Source organism: Crocodylus siamensis, chromosome 1 (assembly GCF_052110815.1).
Source record: "Crocodylus siamensis isolate JL-2025a chromosome 1, ASM5211081v1, whole genome shotgun sequence".
NCBI classification, from domain to species: Eukaryota; Metazoa; Chordata; order Crocodylia; family Crocodylidae; genus Crocodylus; species Crocodylus siamensis.
In genome coordinates this window covers 417,500,571-417,515,795 of record NC_143395.1, presented here as the reverse complement: position 1 = coordinate 417,515,795, position 15,225 = coordinate 417,500,571, and the positions used below count along the sequence as shown (strand labels likewise).

Below are 15,225 nucleotides of genomic sequence, written 5' to 3'. Positions count from 1 at the left end.
ATGATATCAACAGCTGCGTAGTGCTTTAACATGTCCACCAGAGAGTCACTATAAAAATGCTGTGCGTTTTTACAGCTAGATATGCCACCTATGATGCTGGGATACACCCAGGACAACCTGACATAGTTTTACAGTTGGTCCGGTTGGAAGGGACCTGAGCAGATCATCAAATCGAACGCCCTGCCCTGAGCAGGAAAGAGTACTGGGATCAAATGACCTTTCTTCCTGTATCCATATGGCCAGATCGCTGACTCCTTCTGCCCCCGAGGGAAATCTGATGATTCCCTGGAGTACTAATAAGTCACCACCCCTTCAGTCGTCCCTCACCTGACCAGCGCCGCATAGAGGGGGAGGATCACCTCCTTGAACCTGCTCGAGATGCATCTGTGGATGCAGGACAAGGTGCGGTTGGCCTTCTTGACCGCGTCCCCACACTGCCGGCCCATGTTCATCTTGGCATCAATGATGACCCCCAGATCCTTTTCTGCCTCTGCCCTGACAAGGAGGGAGTTCCCCAGCCTGTAGGCATGGTGCCGGTTGTTCCTCCCCAGGTGCAGCACCTTGCACTTGTCAGTGTTGAATCCCATCCTGTTCTTGTCTGCCCACCCCTGTAACGTGTCTAGGTCCGATTGCAGCCTATTCCTCCCATCTAGTGTGCCCACATCCCCCAACATCTTAGTTTCATAGTTTAGTGTCATCGGCAAATTTTAACAGGTGCTTTTTATCCCCTCGTCCAAGTCACTGATGAAGATGTTGAACAGTGCGGGCCCGAGGACCGAGCCCTGGGGGACCCCACTGCCCACGTCCCTCCGGGCCGAACATGACCCGTCCACCACCACTTTCTGGGTGCGACCCTCCCGCCAGTTGGCCACACATCTGTATGGGTGTCGACACCACAATCTCCTAACTTTTTAACATGAATGGGGTGAGAGACAGTGTCGAAGGCCTTCCTGAAGTCCAGAATGACTACGTCCAAGGATTTGGTGACCTGGTTGTAAAAGGCTACCAGGTTGGTCTGACAGGACCTGCCCCTAATAAACCCGTGTTGGTTGCCCCTAAGCATACACTCCCCTGCTTGCCCCGTGCAGATGTGCACCTGGATAATTTTCTCAAAGAGCTTGCCCAGGATCGAGGTAAGACTAACTGGCCTATAGTTCCCGGGTCCTCCTTCCTCCCTTTTTTGAAGATGGGAACCACGTTGGCCCACACACCAGAGCACCATGAGTGCTCGTACAGCCGTGCCAGGGGTCCTGCAATGACCGCAGCCAATTCCCTCAGCACTCGGGGGTGGAGATCGTCCAGACCCGCTGATTTGAACACGCCCAGTCCCTCCAGACGTTCCTTGACTAGGTCCTCTTTGACCCAGGCCTGGGTGCGCCTCCCTTGAGACCACTGGGGATCCTGGTGTGGGGGGATGACCTGGTCCCTGCTCAGAAAAATGAAGGCAAAAGAAATCATTACATAGGTTAACTTTGTCATCTGGTGCCACCACATTTCCAAGCCTGTCCTGCAGGGGCCCCATGTTACCCAGTACCTTCTTTTTACCCGCTATGTATTTAAAAAAGGGCTTCTTGTTGTCCTTGATCCAGGAAGCTAGTCCCAGTCCCATCTCCGCCTTGGCCTTCCCGACTGCCCCCTGCATCCCCGAACAACTGCAGTGTAGCCCTCCCTGGTGATGGCCCCTCCCTGCCATCGGGTGTGCGCCTCCCTTTTAGCTAGGAGACATTCCTGGATGCTTTTGGTGAGCCATGGGGGCTTTGACCACTCTTGCCCACTTTGATCTGTGTGGGGACTGTCACCCTTTGAACTTGGAGGATTGTCTCCTTCAGGAATGACCACTCTTCTTGGACTCCCAGCTCCCTACCCCTCCAGGACCTCAGTGCCTCCCTGACTAGTATTCTTAGGTCAATGAAATCCGCCGTCCTGAAGCCCAGGGTGGCTGTCTTGCTGCAGGCCCTTGACACCCTGCGCCGGATGGTGAATCCCAGCAGGCAATGATCAGTCACCCAGGTGGTCGAGCACCCACAGCCCCCTCTCCAGGTTGTCGCCTGTGGCCAGCACCAGGTCCAACAAGGCATTTCCCCGGTAGGACCGTGCACCTCTTGAGTTAGATGGAGGTGCACGGATCCTATAACGTGGCTAGGATCCTACGTGAGTGGTCAGAGCTGGTCAGGCATATGAGCATGAAGAAAAAAACCAAAACCAACTCACTTCCTATCTATGATACACTGTGATCCAGCTATGACATACTGCTCCCATCACCTTAGCATCCAACTATCTTGATTTTTAACATATATGTAAGGACACCCTCATGAGGTAGAGAAGTGTATCCAAGGGGAAGTAGGGAGACCTGAACAGAGAAACTCTGATATATGGGAGAGCTGAGACTCAGAGAGGCATCTACGCAAGACGCTTAACTGCGCAGTAGCATAGTTTACTGTAAAATAAGCATGTGTGTTTACATGTGCACATGCTTACTATGCAGTAAACTTCACTAATCATGAATAAATTTGCTACCTGCAAATGAAAGTAGCAAATTTACTTTCAATTAGTAATGGTGTAGTAGTGCTTGTGTAGACACCTGCCCAGAAGCAAATCTGCTCCCGGTCAGCTGTCCACCAGGGGCAGGAGATTGCTCCCTGCTCCTAGGAACTGCCTGCTGCTGAGGCAGGCTCCGTTGCTGAAGCCTGAGTGAGGACTATGTCCCCTTGCCTCGGCAGCAGGATGCTCCAAGGCCCCCTGCTCCAAGATCGCGATTAGGGAGCAGGGGACTGGGAGCTCATCTCCCAGTGCCAGCTCTGTACAGTCATGGAGCTGGTGCTGGGAGATAAGGGTCTCGTGGAGGGTCTATGCTGCTCTGTCTGCTCTCTTCCCAGCTCTTAGAGCTAGGAACAAGCTCACCAGTCTGTTCCCCACTCAGCTTTATGCTTGCATAGCTGAGCAGGGCACAGGCTCCCCAGCCCCTGCCCCATGTGCAGGTCAGAGGCAGATCCCAGCCCCATGCCCCAATCGGATGATCGAGGCATATGGCTTGGAAAGAGCTGCAGGGGAGAGGCAGGTCCCAGCCCCCTGCCCCGATCTGTTCCATACACGTGACATGTGCCGACAGTACCAAGTGTGACATACAGCACGACAGCCAGATGCTGTATCCTCACAAAAGTAGCTGAAGCAGCAGCAAGCAGGGCCCATATGACATACAGTGGCCTATATACCCTCAGGTCTCTGAAGACACTTAAACCCACATCTCCCCCAGCCACGCCAAGGGGTGTCCTATGCACCAGACTGGACAGAGCTGGGCTCGGGGTGGGGTTTCACCCCTCTTATTGAAACTGTGCCACTATGCAGGTAGTTGTCCAAGTCACAGGGTGAGAAAAAGCCTGACTTGGCAGCCCATCAGTGAGGTACTGCCCTGGGAAGGAAGCCTGAGTAACAGTCCCTGCTTCCAAACTGCTTATGCATTTTATTCATCAATACATTAATGCAAAAGGTATAAGCAGGCTTGGGAGAAAGGATCAGGTCTTCTACCCTGCTCCTGTTAAGTGCCCTCAGCTGTGTGATTTTCCCTCCCAGTCCGTTCTCTCTGGCCCCAGCAACCTCACACTTGTGTCTCCAGTGGCACAGCTCCAGCAGGAGGGGTGGGGTGCCTTTAGCAAAGCCTTGCCCAAGGCCCGGTGGTTAGGGTACTTTCCTGAGAGATAGATGAGTTTGGACACTGACAGGCTGAGAAAGGCCTAGACCCCAGGTCTCTTGCTTCTTGGGAAGTGCTCTAACCACTAGGCTATCACATACAAAGTGGATGCCATCTCCTTCTCCAGCTGGGTTTTCAAAGAAAAGAACTCCCCTACCTTGGGGGTCTTCAACAGGAGGCTAGCTAGGCATCTGGCTGGTGTCATCTGACCCCATCGCTCTTTCCTGCCTAGGCAGTGGGTCGGGTTCAATGATCTGTTGAGGTCCCTTCCGACCCTAGCATCTATGAATCTATGAAAACCAAGTTCTTTTCCTGTGCCCAAAGGGATAACTCAGGTGTCCGAGTCCAGGAGAGGGTTTTGGCAGCAAACCCTGCTCTCGCACAGGTGCCCGACACTGGGCTGCAAGACGTGTCAGGTCAGTTGGGGAAGGGAGACCCAGCCCTGACCCTGGCACTTCCCAGTGGCTGTGGTAGGTGTTCCCAACCTTAGCAATCCTAATCCAAGACACCTCACTCTCGCCATTCGCTGTATCCAGAACACAGGCCTAACTCGCGTTTGTGCATTCCTCTCCTAGTGGCGCCCGTGCAGCTTGCCGAGTGTTGCCACACATTTTCCTAGAGTCACTCAGGCCAAGACCCACACAAAGGGACTGACCAACAACGGTAAAAGGAAGTGGTGGTGGTGGAGCCAAGAACCAACCCAAGGAACCGGAGAATGACAGCAAACACACTAAGACGCCATTCAGAACTTACAGGGGTAACTAAGCCAGAAGATGCCCTTTTCTCCTCTAGCGTGGGAAGGGAAAAGCCAATGCATGCATTTCCCAGCACTTCACTGCATTCAACAGAGTGCTGAAATATTAAAAGGGGCTCTCTCTGAGCACCTTCTGACTTCCCAGCTTGTGTGTGTGCCTCGTTAGTAACTCCCTCTGCATTCACCTGTTCATATCCTTTGACAGTCACCAAGATTACTTATACATGGTGAAATTTATTTGAACGGTCATTTGAGAAGACTGGGAAGTAACACAATTCCCCCAGAATAAGCAGCAACAAAAGGTGGCAAACATTTATAGGATTTTATTGTTTAATGGTACTCTTCAGAATATACTTCCAAAGGTAACAAGAAAGATAGAAACACTGAAGTGCTTATTTTTCTGCAAAAGATACAAAAAGTTAATACAAGGCTTCCCATTCTCTTCTAAAGGCTGCCCCCATCACCATTAAAACACATCCCAAGAATGTCAAACTGCATCCAGTTTGTGGTATCAGGCTCCATTTCTGATGTCTATGGATACAGTGCCATACTTCACCCCTCCCCATTGCTAACTTTCTTACAGTCTGCTGTGGGGGAAAGCCGGGGTGGGGAAGGGGGAGTATTTAAAGCAATTAAATGGAGCTTCTCCGTTTTAATCCAGATCACTTAACCTCAATTTACGGACTGCTAATTGTAGTAAAACCATTCATTCTGCAGCAGAAGCAGCTGCTGAGAGCATTTGCTTTTGTTTAGGTGAAAGAGCAGGTGATTTGGGGGAGTTTGTCAGGAGGCGCGTTACATTTCCATTGTGCAGCATCTTGATCTACCAACAGAAATGGTCTTATAGCAATGCCAGGATTAATTATAGCTTCTTTACTGATGCATCTAAAAACACCTTCAGCCTGAGCACTGAACACATTCCCTGGTTCACACCCTCACTTTTTTACTTACCTTTATGGAAACTGGCCCCATCTGAGACATTGAACTGAGGGCGGGTTTTCAGGACATGCCAGGTGCTCATTCTGATGCACCTCAAAAGGGCCCTATTTTCCCAGCTGGGCACACAAGAATTAAAAAGGTGCCTGAATTCATTAGTTGCTTTAGATAATCTAGACTTCAATACTTAGCACAATATCAGTTATGAGTTCCTTAGGGCCAATATTTTGTTATGAGGCATTCGGACAGACTACTGGAGTTAAAGAAGAAAAACAACTTTAAATTGTGCATGGTATGTGCCCACAGTATTAGAAACAAATAAAAGCCAATGAGGAAGGAGTTGCCTGTTTCTCCCATGCTGCCAGCAGGTACACTGACACTGTCACAGTGACAATCCCCAAACACAATCCCCACTGAGTCACGAGGCACCCACTTGTAGAGCTGAATATCCAGTTCCTTTCCACAGGCAGCCATGGCCAACCCCCAGTTACGCTGCATCCAACTGTGTGGGACGCCTTAATGATGTTTTTGCAAAGAGTGACAGAGCACAAGTAACGTCATGGTCTATAATTAGAAATCCAAGCACTTTCCAGTGAATGTACTCAAGGAAGAAAAGATTAGGAGAATTTTATATGCAGTACGACGTCCAACGTAAGATTAGAAGAAACAGAAATAGAAAACTATTTACCAGTCTTGGGGGGAAAATCAAGTCCGTTACATCCAGGGCAAGCTGAAGCAGATGTCAGGTAACAGATAACAGGTCCTTGGGCGCTCGCACATCACAGCTTTTAACTGTGATGAAGGTTTAGACCAATGGGGAGGAGGGGAGAGAAAAAATTCAAAGCAATGTCATAAAATGACTGCTTACTTAGTCCATCTACCACTCGGGAAACAGGCTTTGGCACTGAGCACATCAAAGGCCAGGCTTAAAATAAAATAAAAATGTCAGAATGTAAACAAGTCAAGCACCAGCCAACCATTTGTCTCCAGTTTGCTTTTAGCTGTAGCTTTCTATACAGGGTCGTAGAGATGGCTGAAAACAAGCACAACGGATACAAGGGTTTTCCGGTCCGACGAGCTCACTTACATGGTAAGCAAGATACTTCACATCAGGAAAGCCTGTTGGCTGCTCTGCTCCAATGAGGACATGACATCTCCCAGCTGCCCAGGGATTGAGGGGAGAGGTTCACCTCATTTTTTCTGGAAGAAGCCCATGATGGAGACTTGTTTATTGGCTTTGCTGGCAGTGGTTGCCCCTTTCTTTGGGCCCCTCCGGTCCTCCTTGGGATCCTTCTTCACAGGCACCGTAGACTGCCTGAGCAGAGCTGCTGGCTTCGTTTTAGTGAATTCCTCCTCACTGTCAGTACAAGATTCACTCTCATAAACCTTTTCGGTCACTGGAAAAGGAAGGCATCAGGAACAGTTTAGGTTAAACCTTTGCATTGGATCTCATGGAGGATAGCAACCTCCTGTCTACCTTGGGCCCTTACAAGAACATAAGGAGGTCCGACCAACAACCATCTAGCCCAACAACCACCCCCAACTGAAAGAGTGGTTGGGATGGGCGGAAGGGGCACAATGTGAGCACAGATCCTGTGAAGGGTGCTATGAGGTATGAGCAAGGTATGAGGAGATCAGCAGATAAATTAAGCAGATAAGCACAGACTCAGGCTTGCCCCTGCCTGGATAATTCCCCACCCCACTGCCAAGCCTCTCTGCAAGGAGGTATTATACATTAGTTTTTCAAATCGGGTGCCACTCAACTCCCAGAAGCTATGCAGGGGTGCCTCAAGTCCTGTCAGGGGTTCCTGCAGTTCCAAAAGTTGGAGAACCAGAGTTAGGTCCTTAAGCCATGGCCACATTCATCCACAGATCATGCGCACCACGGGCAGGTTCCCTACGTCTCTGCTGTGCAGGGGGAAACGATCACATCCATCGGAGGGGCAACAGCTCAATTTCCATATACCATGTTTTCTCACATACAATGCACGCCTTTGCCTTTGCCAAGATCAGCCCCCCCCACATAAATTGTGGTGCATGTTTGAAGTGGCAAAGCAGTTTTCTTGACTGAAGAAAGAAAAGTACTGGAGAGGCTGCAGCTGTCAAGGGAGCTGCTGTGTGTGTCTGCTCAGCAAACTGAAGAGGCGGAGGTTTACATCCAGCCTCTTGCAGCCAGAGCTATCGGCACAAGCTACAGCGCTCAGCCCAACACAGCAAGCTGTTGGTAGTCTCTCGATGAGGCTTGTGATGTGGAAAAAACACTGTATTTACAGGAATTTATGTAAACGAGCTATTTACATAAATAGGCAACGGTTTGCTACTGCGCTTTGCAAGGGTCTAGCCCCTATCCTTGTGTGACAGAGTAAGTCCTCCTGGAAACAGAGCATCCAGGAAGTGCATCACTGCATGAGACCATTGGTCACATGAGGAAGTTCCTGATGCCACACTTCCTGGACACATTATGTCACGCTGTCAGCCATGATTCTGGAAAAATGGGTCTTTTTGTTGGTTTGCTTTTTTTACATTCTGCCCTCCAAAAAAAACAGGTGCATGTTTTATTTGGGGGTGTGTTGTAAGTGAGAAATGATGCCTCCAATGCCTCCAACCTTTAGGGTGCCAACAATAGCAAAGACTTTGTTACAAAAAAGCCTAAGGTCAATTTGTAACAGACCTTAAGGCATCAATCTGCTCCACGCAGACCAAGAGAAGCCACCGCTGCCATGTCTTCAGACACTGACTGCCTCCCAACTCAGTAGCAAATGCTCCCACAATGACAACTAAGGTCTTCTGTGTGGAAATGCACATTTTTCACCATTCCCTATGGATAACATGCTACTCAGACACCCTGGTTTTACCAGCTTCCAAGCACCCACAAATCTTATTGGGGTTCAGACAATAAGTAAGGTTAAAACATGAAATCAGACCTCACCAGGTGCTGCAAGTGTATGGCATTTCTGAAATGCGACAAAGAGCTCCATCTCTCTATATTACAGCTTTCAGGTGGCCTCTGAGGGAAAGTTCTAATAATTTAGAGAGAGTCGTGGACTTAGCTACGTGACTACTTTGCTGAAGGGTAAAATCGTAGGAATCTGAAATCAGTCTTAAGGAAGGGATCCATTTAGCAACCCCATCACTGCTGCCAGTGCCGGAGGGCTGAGGTCTATAAAAAAAACACTTACTAAAATAGATTTGGAGTCAACTCCAGTGATAGAAGCAGCCAGCTGCTACACACTAATATTTTTGGTATTTTTCCAGTGAACCATTTTTCTTTCGCATCTGTCCTCTTTTCTACAGGCGTCTGAACTTCACCACTTCCAGAAAACTGGCTCTTGGTTGTATCAACATATCAAAGCAAACAAGGCCTTTTATACAGGACTGTGAAGAGAAATACAGTCTAATCTCGTGGTACTAATCCCTGCTCCTTTGTGAGACTGGATATTCAAACACATCTAGCAGCCTTAAGGAGCTATTTTATTCCTAGCTGACTCATTACGCACCTTTGCTCTTTGCATAGTGTTACTCAGCCTGAGACATTTATCCAGCTGTGTACTGCCACTTCTGGAGGGTTTGCCCTGGAGAAGGTAGCAGGCTGAAAGAGGCTGTCTATAAAGCAGAGAACCTAGCAACTGCAGATGGACCTTTGCTCTGCTGCCCTGCATTTCTGCAGCAAGCTGGTACACATTTCAATGCTGCTTTTCCAGATTCCCACAAGCAGGGATCGAAATTATCTCTCAGGCCTGGGCCCAAGCTGAGTGCATGGAAGGAAGAGTTTGTTAATCCTGAAAACATCCCAGTGATGTAAGCAACCAACCTTGCAAGATCAGAGTTAAATAAACCCTGGTCCTTGAGCTTTTGTGCCAAACTGCTACTTCAGTTAGGCTGCAATTTTCCCCCATCCCTGGAGTAGTGATGTTGGAGCAGCCTCAAGCATCAATGCAAAAGTGTAGCAGCTTAGGGCTACCCCCTATCCTTCTGGGACCTGGGGCTCATCTACACAGAGAAGTTTTTCTGGTATAACTCACAGGGTGAATTTAAACCAATGAAATTAGACCAATATGACCCAGTGTACACATACTCTTAGGATGTAAACAGATGTCGCCTTTGTGCTGCCAAGCGCACAGATGTCCATGTCCCTTGTCATGTTGCAAATGCCCAAAATGTATAGCTGTGACATAGTAGCCACAAAATTGTTCTATCTGTTTTGTGGCTAACACGTTTGCTTTAAGGCAGGAGAGTTTGGGGTACCTGCACTCTCCAACCACCCAAGGGAGGCAGTCCCCAGAAACACCTGCCTGGATTCCACAAGCACATGTTGACACCCCAGTGTGGTCCCAGGACTGGGACTAGCAAACAGGTGAGTCTCGGGGCTGGGTCCTCACTTACAAAGATATAGCTCAGATTACTCAAGGCACATCTGCACAAGCAGGGAACGCATCGCCTGCTGTCCCACAGGATCACCGGGCAAAATGATGGGCAATGTGCATTTCACCCAATGAAGTGGATCTGCCAACCTGGGACACATCCCCATGCAGCTGATCTGCTTCATTCGGCGGTATCCATTTATATTTTACAGTCTTCGTCCAACATAGGCGTGTCTTTTAGTTTAGATTACATCACTTAGAGAGGATTTATGTCAAACAAAGCCACCACACATTACACTGGAGGAAGACTGTCCACAGAGGAATCTACCTGTAAAACCAAGCCAGCGTTATTAAGTTCTGCTGTATAAAGAAGCTCTGATATACAGAAGTATGAGCAGTCGATATAACTGACTCCATGCTATGAAGGTATGAGCTTGCTAAATCTGCAATGCCAGTACACTTAACGCTGACTTTCTTCTGCATCTGGACAAGCCCTTCATGATAACCTCCCTGGGTAGCTTGTTCCAATGCCTTACTATCCTAAGGGCCTGAACCTACTTGATGCCCAGTACCTACAATTCCCACCAACTTCAGTTAGACATTGCAGATGCTCAACATCGCTCAGGGCAACACCTCAAAGTACTGGACTTTCTAACTGTTGAAGTTTTTGGGCAGGTAGCAGCTAACATTAGGAGTTCAAGGAAGGATCTCTTTGCCCTCTTCAGGCTTATTTCAACCATTTTAAAAAAAAGTATGAATTTCTTATTTCAGCGATTACAATGCTTTATATCAGCCCGAGAGGTCTGCAAGATATTTAAAATTAAAATTACTAGGCTTGTGCCAGGAAGGGATGGAGAGAAACGAGACAACATGGTGTCGGTAAAAGCTGGACTGCAAGCTGGTGCACTTTTTTGCTTTGGCATCGCAGTCCCATCTGACTCTCCCCTTCCAACATGGAGTCTCTTCCAAATGCACTGCAAGGGGGCTGCACTCCCCCTCCATAAAACTGTTGCGGATGTTCATTGCAAACCAGAAGTCTGCATTTCACAAGAGACCATTTAAATTCATGGCTGAGGAGGTGAGGGGAGGCAACCTTCCCAGTGCCAATACATTTGGAAAAGGCTGAAGAGGGAAAGCAAAGCAGGAATAGAAGCTTTAAAAGATCATTGTGGTGAGTTCTGGAGGTGGATCTTATTAGAACACTTAGTTGTGGAGCAAATTGGGGGGGTTGTTTTGTTTTTTAATAATATCTTCCTTCCAAAAAAAGTCTTAGCAGTTCATCTAGAGACAGGAGTGCAACACCCCATTAATGTAACTAGGCAAATCAAAGACCGGTTTCTGGACAAACCCATTTCCCTCTGACATAAATCCAGCATGAGAGACTTGTTACTGTTCTAGCCTGTTATTTAGTGTTAGCTTTGAGTTTGGAAAAGACGTATAAAGTTCCTGGGAAACTTGTAAACAGGGGACCCATTCCTCTACTTGAGCTGTTTGAGCTCCCTAACATCTACTCAATCAAAGGAATGGGACACACTCAGCTTCTCATCTAATTGGGCACTATGCATAATGGGCTTAACGCCACAAATGAATACTATATTTTCCCATATAAACCCTGCATCTTTTCCCCTAACTAGCTGCTGGAGATTGGGGTGTGCAAAATAAGCAAAAATATAGGTAAACAGCAGTTTCACTTTCATCAGGTAGAAGCTTAAGTGACCAAAAGAAACTCTGCATATGATCCACAAAGGGTGCATGTACATGAGCTGTGTTAATATGCATTGTGGGAGTGCGCACTGCCATGCATTACGGGAGCATGGCTACATGTGTGTGCCCTTAATGCACATTAACTTAGGCTAATCACACCTAAATTTAACATCTGCAAGTGTAGGCATCAAATTTAGGTGTGATTAGTTAAAGGACATTAATGCACCTGTAGACGTGATCCGGCACTAACTTTAGCCTAGCTCCAGGCTGGCTACCTCTCCTGGTTTTAAAGTTAATCCCAAATGCTGGCAGCCGTGTGGTCGGAGGCTGAAGCTCCTCCAGTGGCCACAAAGGCACATGGCAGGACTGGAGGAACTTGGGACTAACTTTAGTCCCAAATCCTTGCACATGTAGACACCTGCCAAAAATTGCTTAATGTGTATTACCTTAATGCACATTAAATTTAGTTGAGCTTATTTGCACATGTAGATGCATCTAAAGAGCAATAATAAGCAGGCTCAGCTTCCTAGCTGCTGCTACTAAGTTATAAGGGAAGATCTTTTTTCTTTATTCTGCCTTTCAAAAACAGTATATATCATACTCTGGGATATGCTTTATGCAAAAATATATGGTAATACCTGCATCTACTTTTCCTCTTTAAGGCCCCGAGGCAATGCACAGGGGGTGCACATGGGTGCATGTGCACTCCCTGCAAAAAGGACACTGCTGCTGGCGGTGTCTGCGGGAGATCCCCGCTCACCACCGCCACTGCGCTCCCGCCGCTGCTGTGCCTCCCCAGCCACCAGCTGCCACTATAAAAAGTTACTTCCTTCTCAAAGCACTCCTGTAGGGTAGGGAAATAGTTCCAGAGGACATACTGATTCCTTCTGTGACCTGGAGCAGAGTCACATTTCAACCAGGGATAAAATTCAGAAGTTTCTGGATCACCCTGCCCAGTGCTCTCCAAACCCAGAGCACAGAGAGCCTCCTTTTCCCCAAGAGGAAAGGTCCACACCCCAAATATGCTGTTTGCTGCTCTGACCTTGTTGACTTGTGGTACTCTGCATTTATACCAAGGTCCCACACCAGGCAGCTCTGGAATGCTCTGATTACCCAAGCCAGCCAGAAGGTACCCCTGAACCTAGCCCTGTATTGGTGCTACCTTTTAGAAGGTGGGAGTTTTTTCAAAGGGAGCACAAGTGAAGGAAGCATTTGGGCTGGCTATTGTAGGAAGGAAAAGGACATATGAAAGAAAAATACTGAAGATGCTTTCTAATTAGCAGGATAAAGCTGGTGACAATTCCACCACATTGTCTCTGGCTCCTTCCTTCAGGAGAGTGAAGGGGAAGGGGAGAGGAAACCTCAGAGCCCAGGGAAAGAAAAACAAAGGGATGTAGCGAGCATCTCCCCAAGGGTAAAACATGCAACACCACCTGGCTGACTCTCCAGTATAGTGTCCCTCCTCCCTGCTATGGTGGATGGAAAGTGAGCTGGTCTTACCCATGCAGCCTTCATCATCCAAAAACGTTTTGGATTTCAGCACACGCCTCCGCTTCCGCTTCTTGCCTCCTGTTGAAGCCTGAAGGATATGAAAGCAACATGAGAGATATGGCAGAGGACACATACAAAGCTTTTACGAGCATGCTAGCCAGGAGTCAAAAAACCAGAGGCCTGTGATTCAAATGAGGTCTGACTTGATTTTAATCTGCTCTCCCCTTCCCAGCATGCCCTGTGGTCTGCCTTCTGCCAACAGATAAGATTTCACTCCACATCAAGACAAACCTAAGGAAAGAACATAAACTGAACAATGTAAAAACGATCCCTCCCTCCTACCCTGGGCACAGTTGTTACTGGAGTATTTGTGTAGGTCTACTGGGGTTCTGCTGCAATAAATGAACTGGGGTTACAGTGAAACTGCCCACAATCGCTCAGATCAGAGGTGCTCTAACTTGCAATAAGACACTACCTTCTCCATGACACTTGCAGTTATGGGAAAAAGTCGAGTATTTTCCACTCCAAAAGAGAGAATTCCACTTCTGGCTCTGCCCATGACTCCTTGGGTCCAATCTGGACATCAGGAGTAAAAAAACCCCAAAACAATAATAATAAAAGAGCAGTACTCTGCTCAAATCCAGGCTTCAATCCTGGGCTCTGTTAATTTCCACAGACATGAGAGAGACCTATTACTTTTTTCTACCCAAAGACAGAATACTGCAGGCCTAGAATGACGGCTTCACAATTCGATGGGTGAGATTTTTTTAAACAGGTACACTTAAGTTTTGCAGAAATGGATGTGGTGGTAAGAGGTGGTGGTATAACGTGCTCCTACAAACTGACTTGTCTGATGGATCCGAGACGTGAACTTGACCTACCCCACAGCCTTGTTGCTAGGCTTAAGGTTAGAAAGATATTTGGAAACAGTCATTAAAAAAAGTACATCAACACCTATTGTCACCACTACTTACCTTTACCTCAGTGGATGCAGGTTCCAGCCCAGCCTTCGGTGGGGGCTCAGGAGAAGGGGCTGGAGCGCTATCCTCTTGAGACATGGAAGACGCTGGGCCATCTGCTGGGAGAAATGGACATATGGATGCCATTTGGGATAAAGTCCTGCTGTAGCCTTCTGACATTTAACACCTCACTTGTTAAGTATTTTATTAGCAAGCCCCAGTATTACAGAGGCCAGTGCAAACTCTTTTTGGTTGAGACTACTGTCAGGCACACATGTAAACATGACTAGGCATACGAGTAATTCAACTGTAAAACGTGCTGTATACCACGGTTCCCCATGGCTGTCAAGGAAAAGAGTATCCTTGGCACCTTCAGGCAGGGAAATCAGGCCACTAACTTTAGGCACCAAATCAGGAACATTTTGGTGTCAGTTAGTTGCTATACAGTTGTTTCAGTCACTCGCCCACTACGGGGCAACGTGACTTGCTCAGAGGCTACATGGACCTCGGAACCAGGACTCCAGACTCCACATACTTAGATCCATGTGTGACTGGCATGAAACTACTTAGCTCTTCTCCTACTGGTAAAATCAATTCTAGGCTTACCTCACATGGGTGCTATGACGGACATTGTTTATCATGGATTTAAAAGGAGTTTCAGTGCAAGTTTCTACTATTAACTCTAAAGAGAGGCACCCTGCCCTTGGTGTAATCTTTATACAAGTAGATTTCTTTATGCCATGAAACTTTTTACAGCTTTGTACCAGAGAACTAGTGGTAACACAGTCTTGTGATTCTAGATAGGGCAGAGACAGCACTGATGTCTCATGGCTTAGCCACACAGGATCAGAGAGAAATTACCAAGGCTTGCAGCACTGTGAAAGATGTGGAGGTAGCTGTGAGTAGATGGGAGGCTGCAGCGTACTGGCATGCAGGCAGAGGAGAGGGGCCTAGTTTTGCTAAACCAGCTCGGTCCTGACTTAAATGGCTCTAAAGAGTCTCCTCCAATGGAGTGAAAATTGCTGTCATGGGAGGCTTTGAACAAAGAGAGAGTGCAAATAATGTGGGGGGAAGAGAAATGCATCTGACCTATTGCTTAAGAACACTGGAACTGTTGGACCGGGGGTGCAAACCAGAGTGCCTGTTTGGCATCACCGCCTCTCTGCCTCGGCTGGCTGTGGAGCAGTATTCATAGCGTAGCTGTAACGTGAATGCTGGATCCATAACTACCCCAGCCGATTAGGTCAGCGCTAAGAGTTATGATTGTGCCAGGCGTGCGGCCAACTGACCTTCGAAGGTTAAGCAGGGCTCAAGTGAAACAGCGGTTGGCTG

At 47.8% G+C, this 15,225-nt stretch overlaps 1 protein-coding gene across 6 annotated transcripts in view; it reads right to left on the bottom strand.

Moving 5' to 3' along the window:
- Positions 1–4,750: 4,750 nt before the first annotated feature.
- POLD3 (DNA polymerase delta 3, accessory subunit) overlaps positions 4,751–15,225 on the bottom strand; it is a 35,872-nt gene continuing 25,397 nt past the window's right edge. For 4 of the 6 annotated variants that reach the window (XM_090030815.1, XM_090030817.1, XM_090030819.1 and 1 more), the window contains exons 10-12: positions 13,909–14,012; positions 12,944–13,022; positions 4,751–6,775 (exon numbers count right to left, since the gene is read on the bottom strand). In XM_090030815.1, the coding sequence (XP_089886941.1) occupies positions 6,570–6,775; positions 12,944–13,022; positions 13,909–14,012 (389 nt within the window). In that variant the 3' untranslated portion in view covers positions 4,751–6,569. The remainder of the gene's footprint in view (positions 6,776–12,943; positions 13,023–13,908; positions 14,013–15,225) is intronic. The other 2 variants (XM_090030816.1, XM_090030818.1) reach the window with 1 other exon arrangement.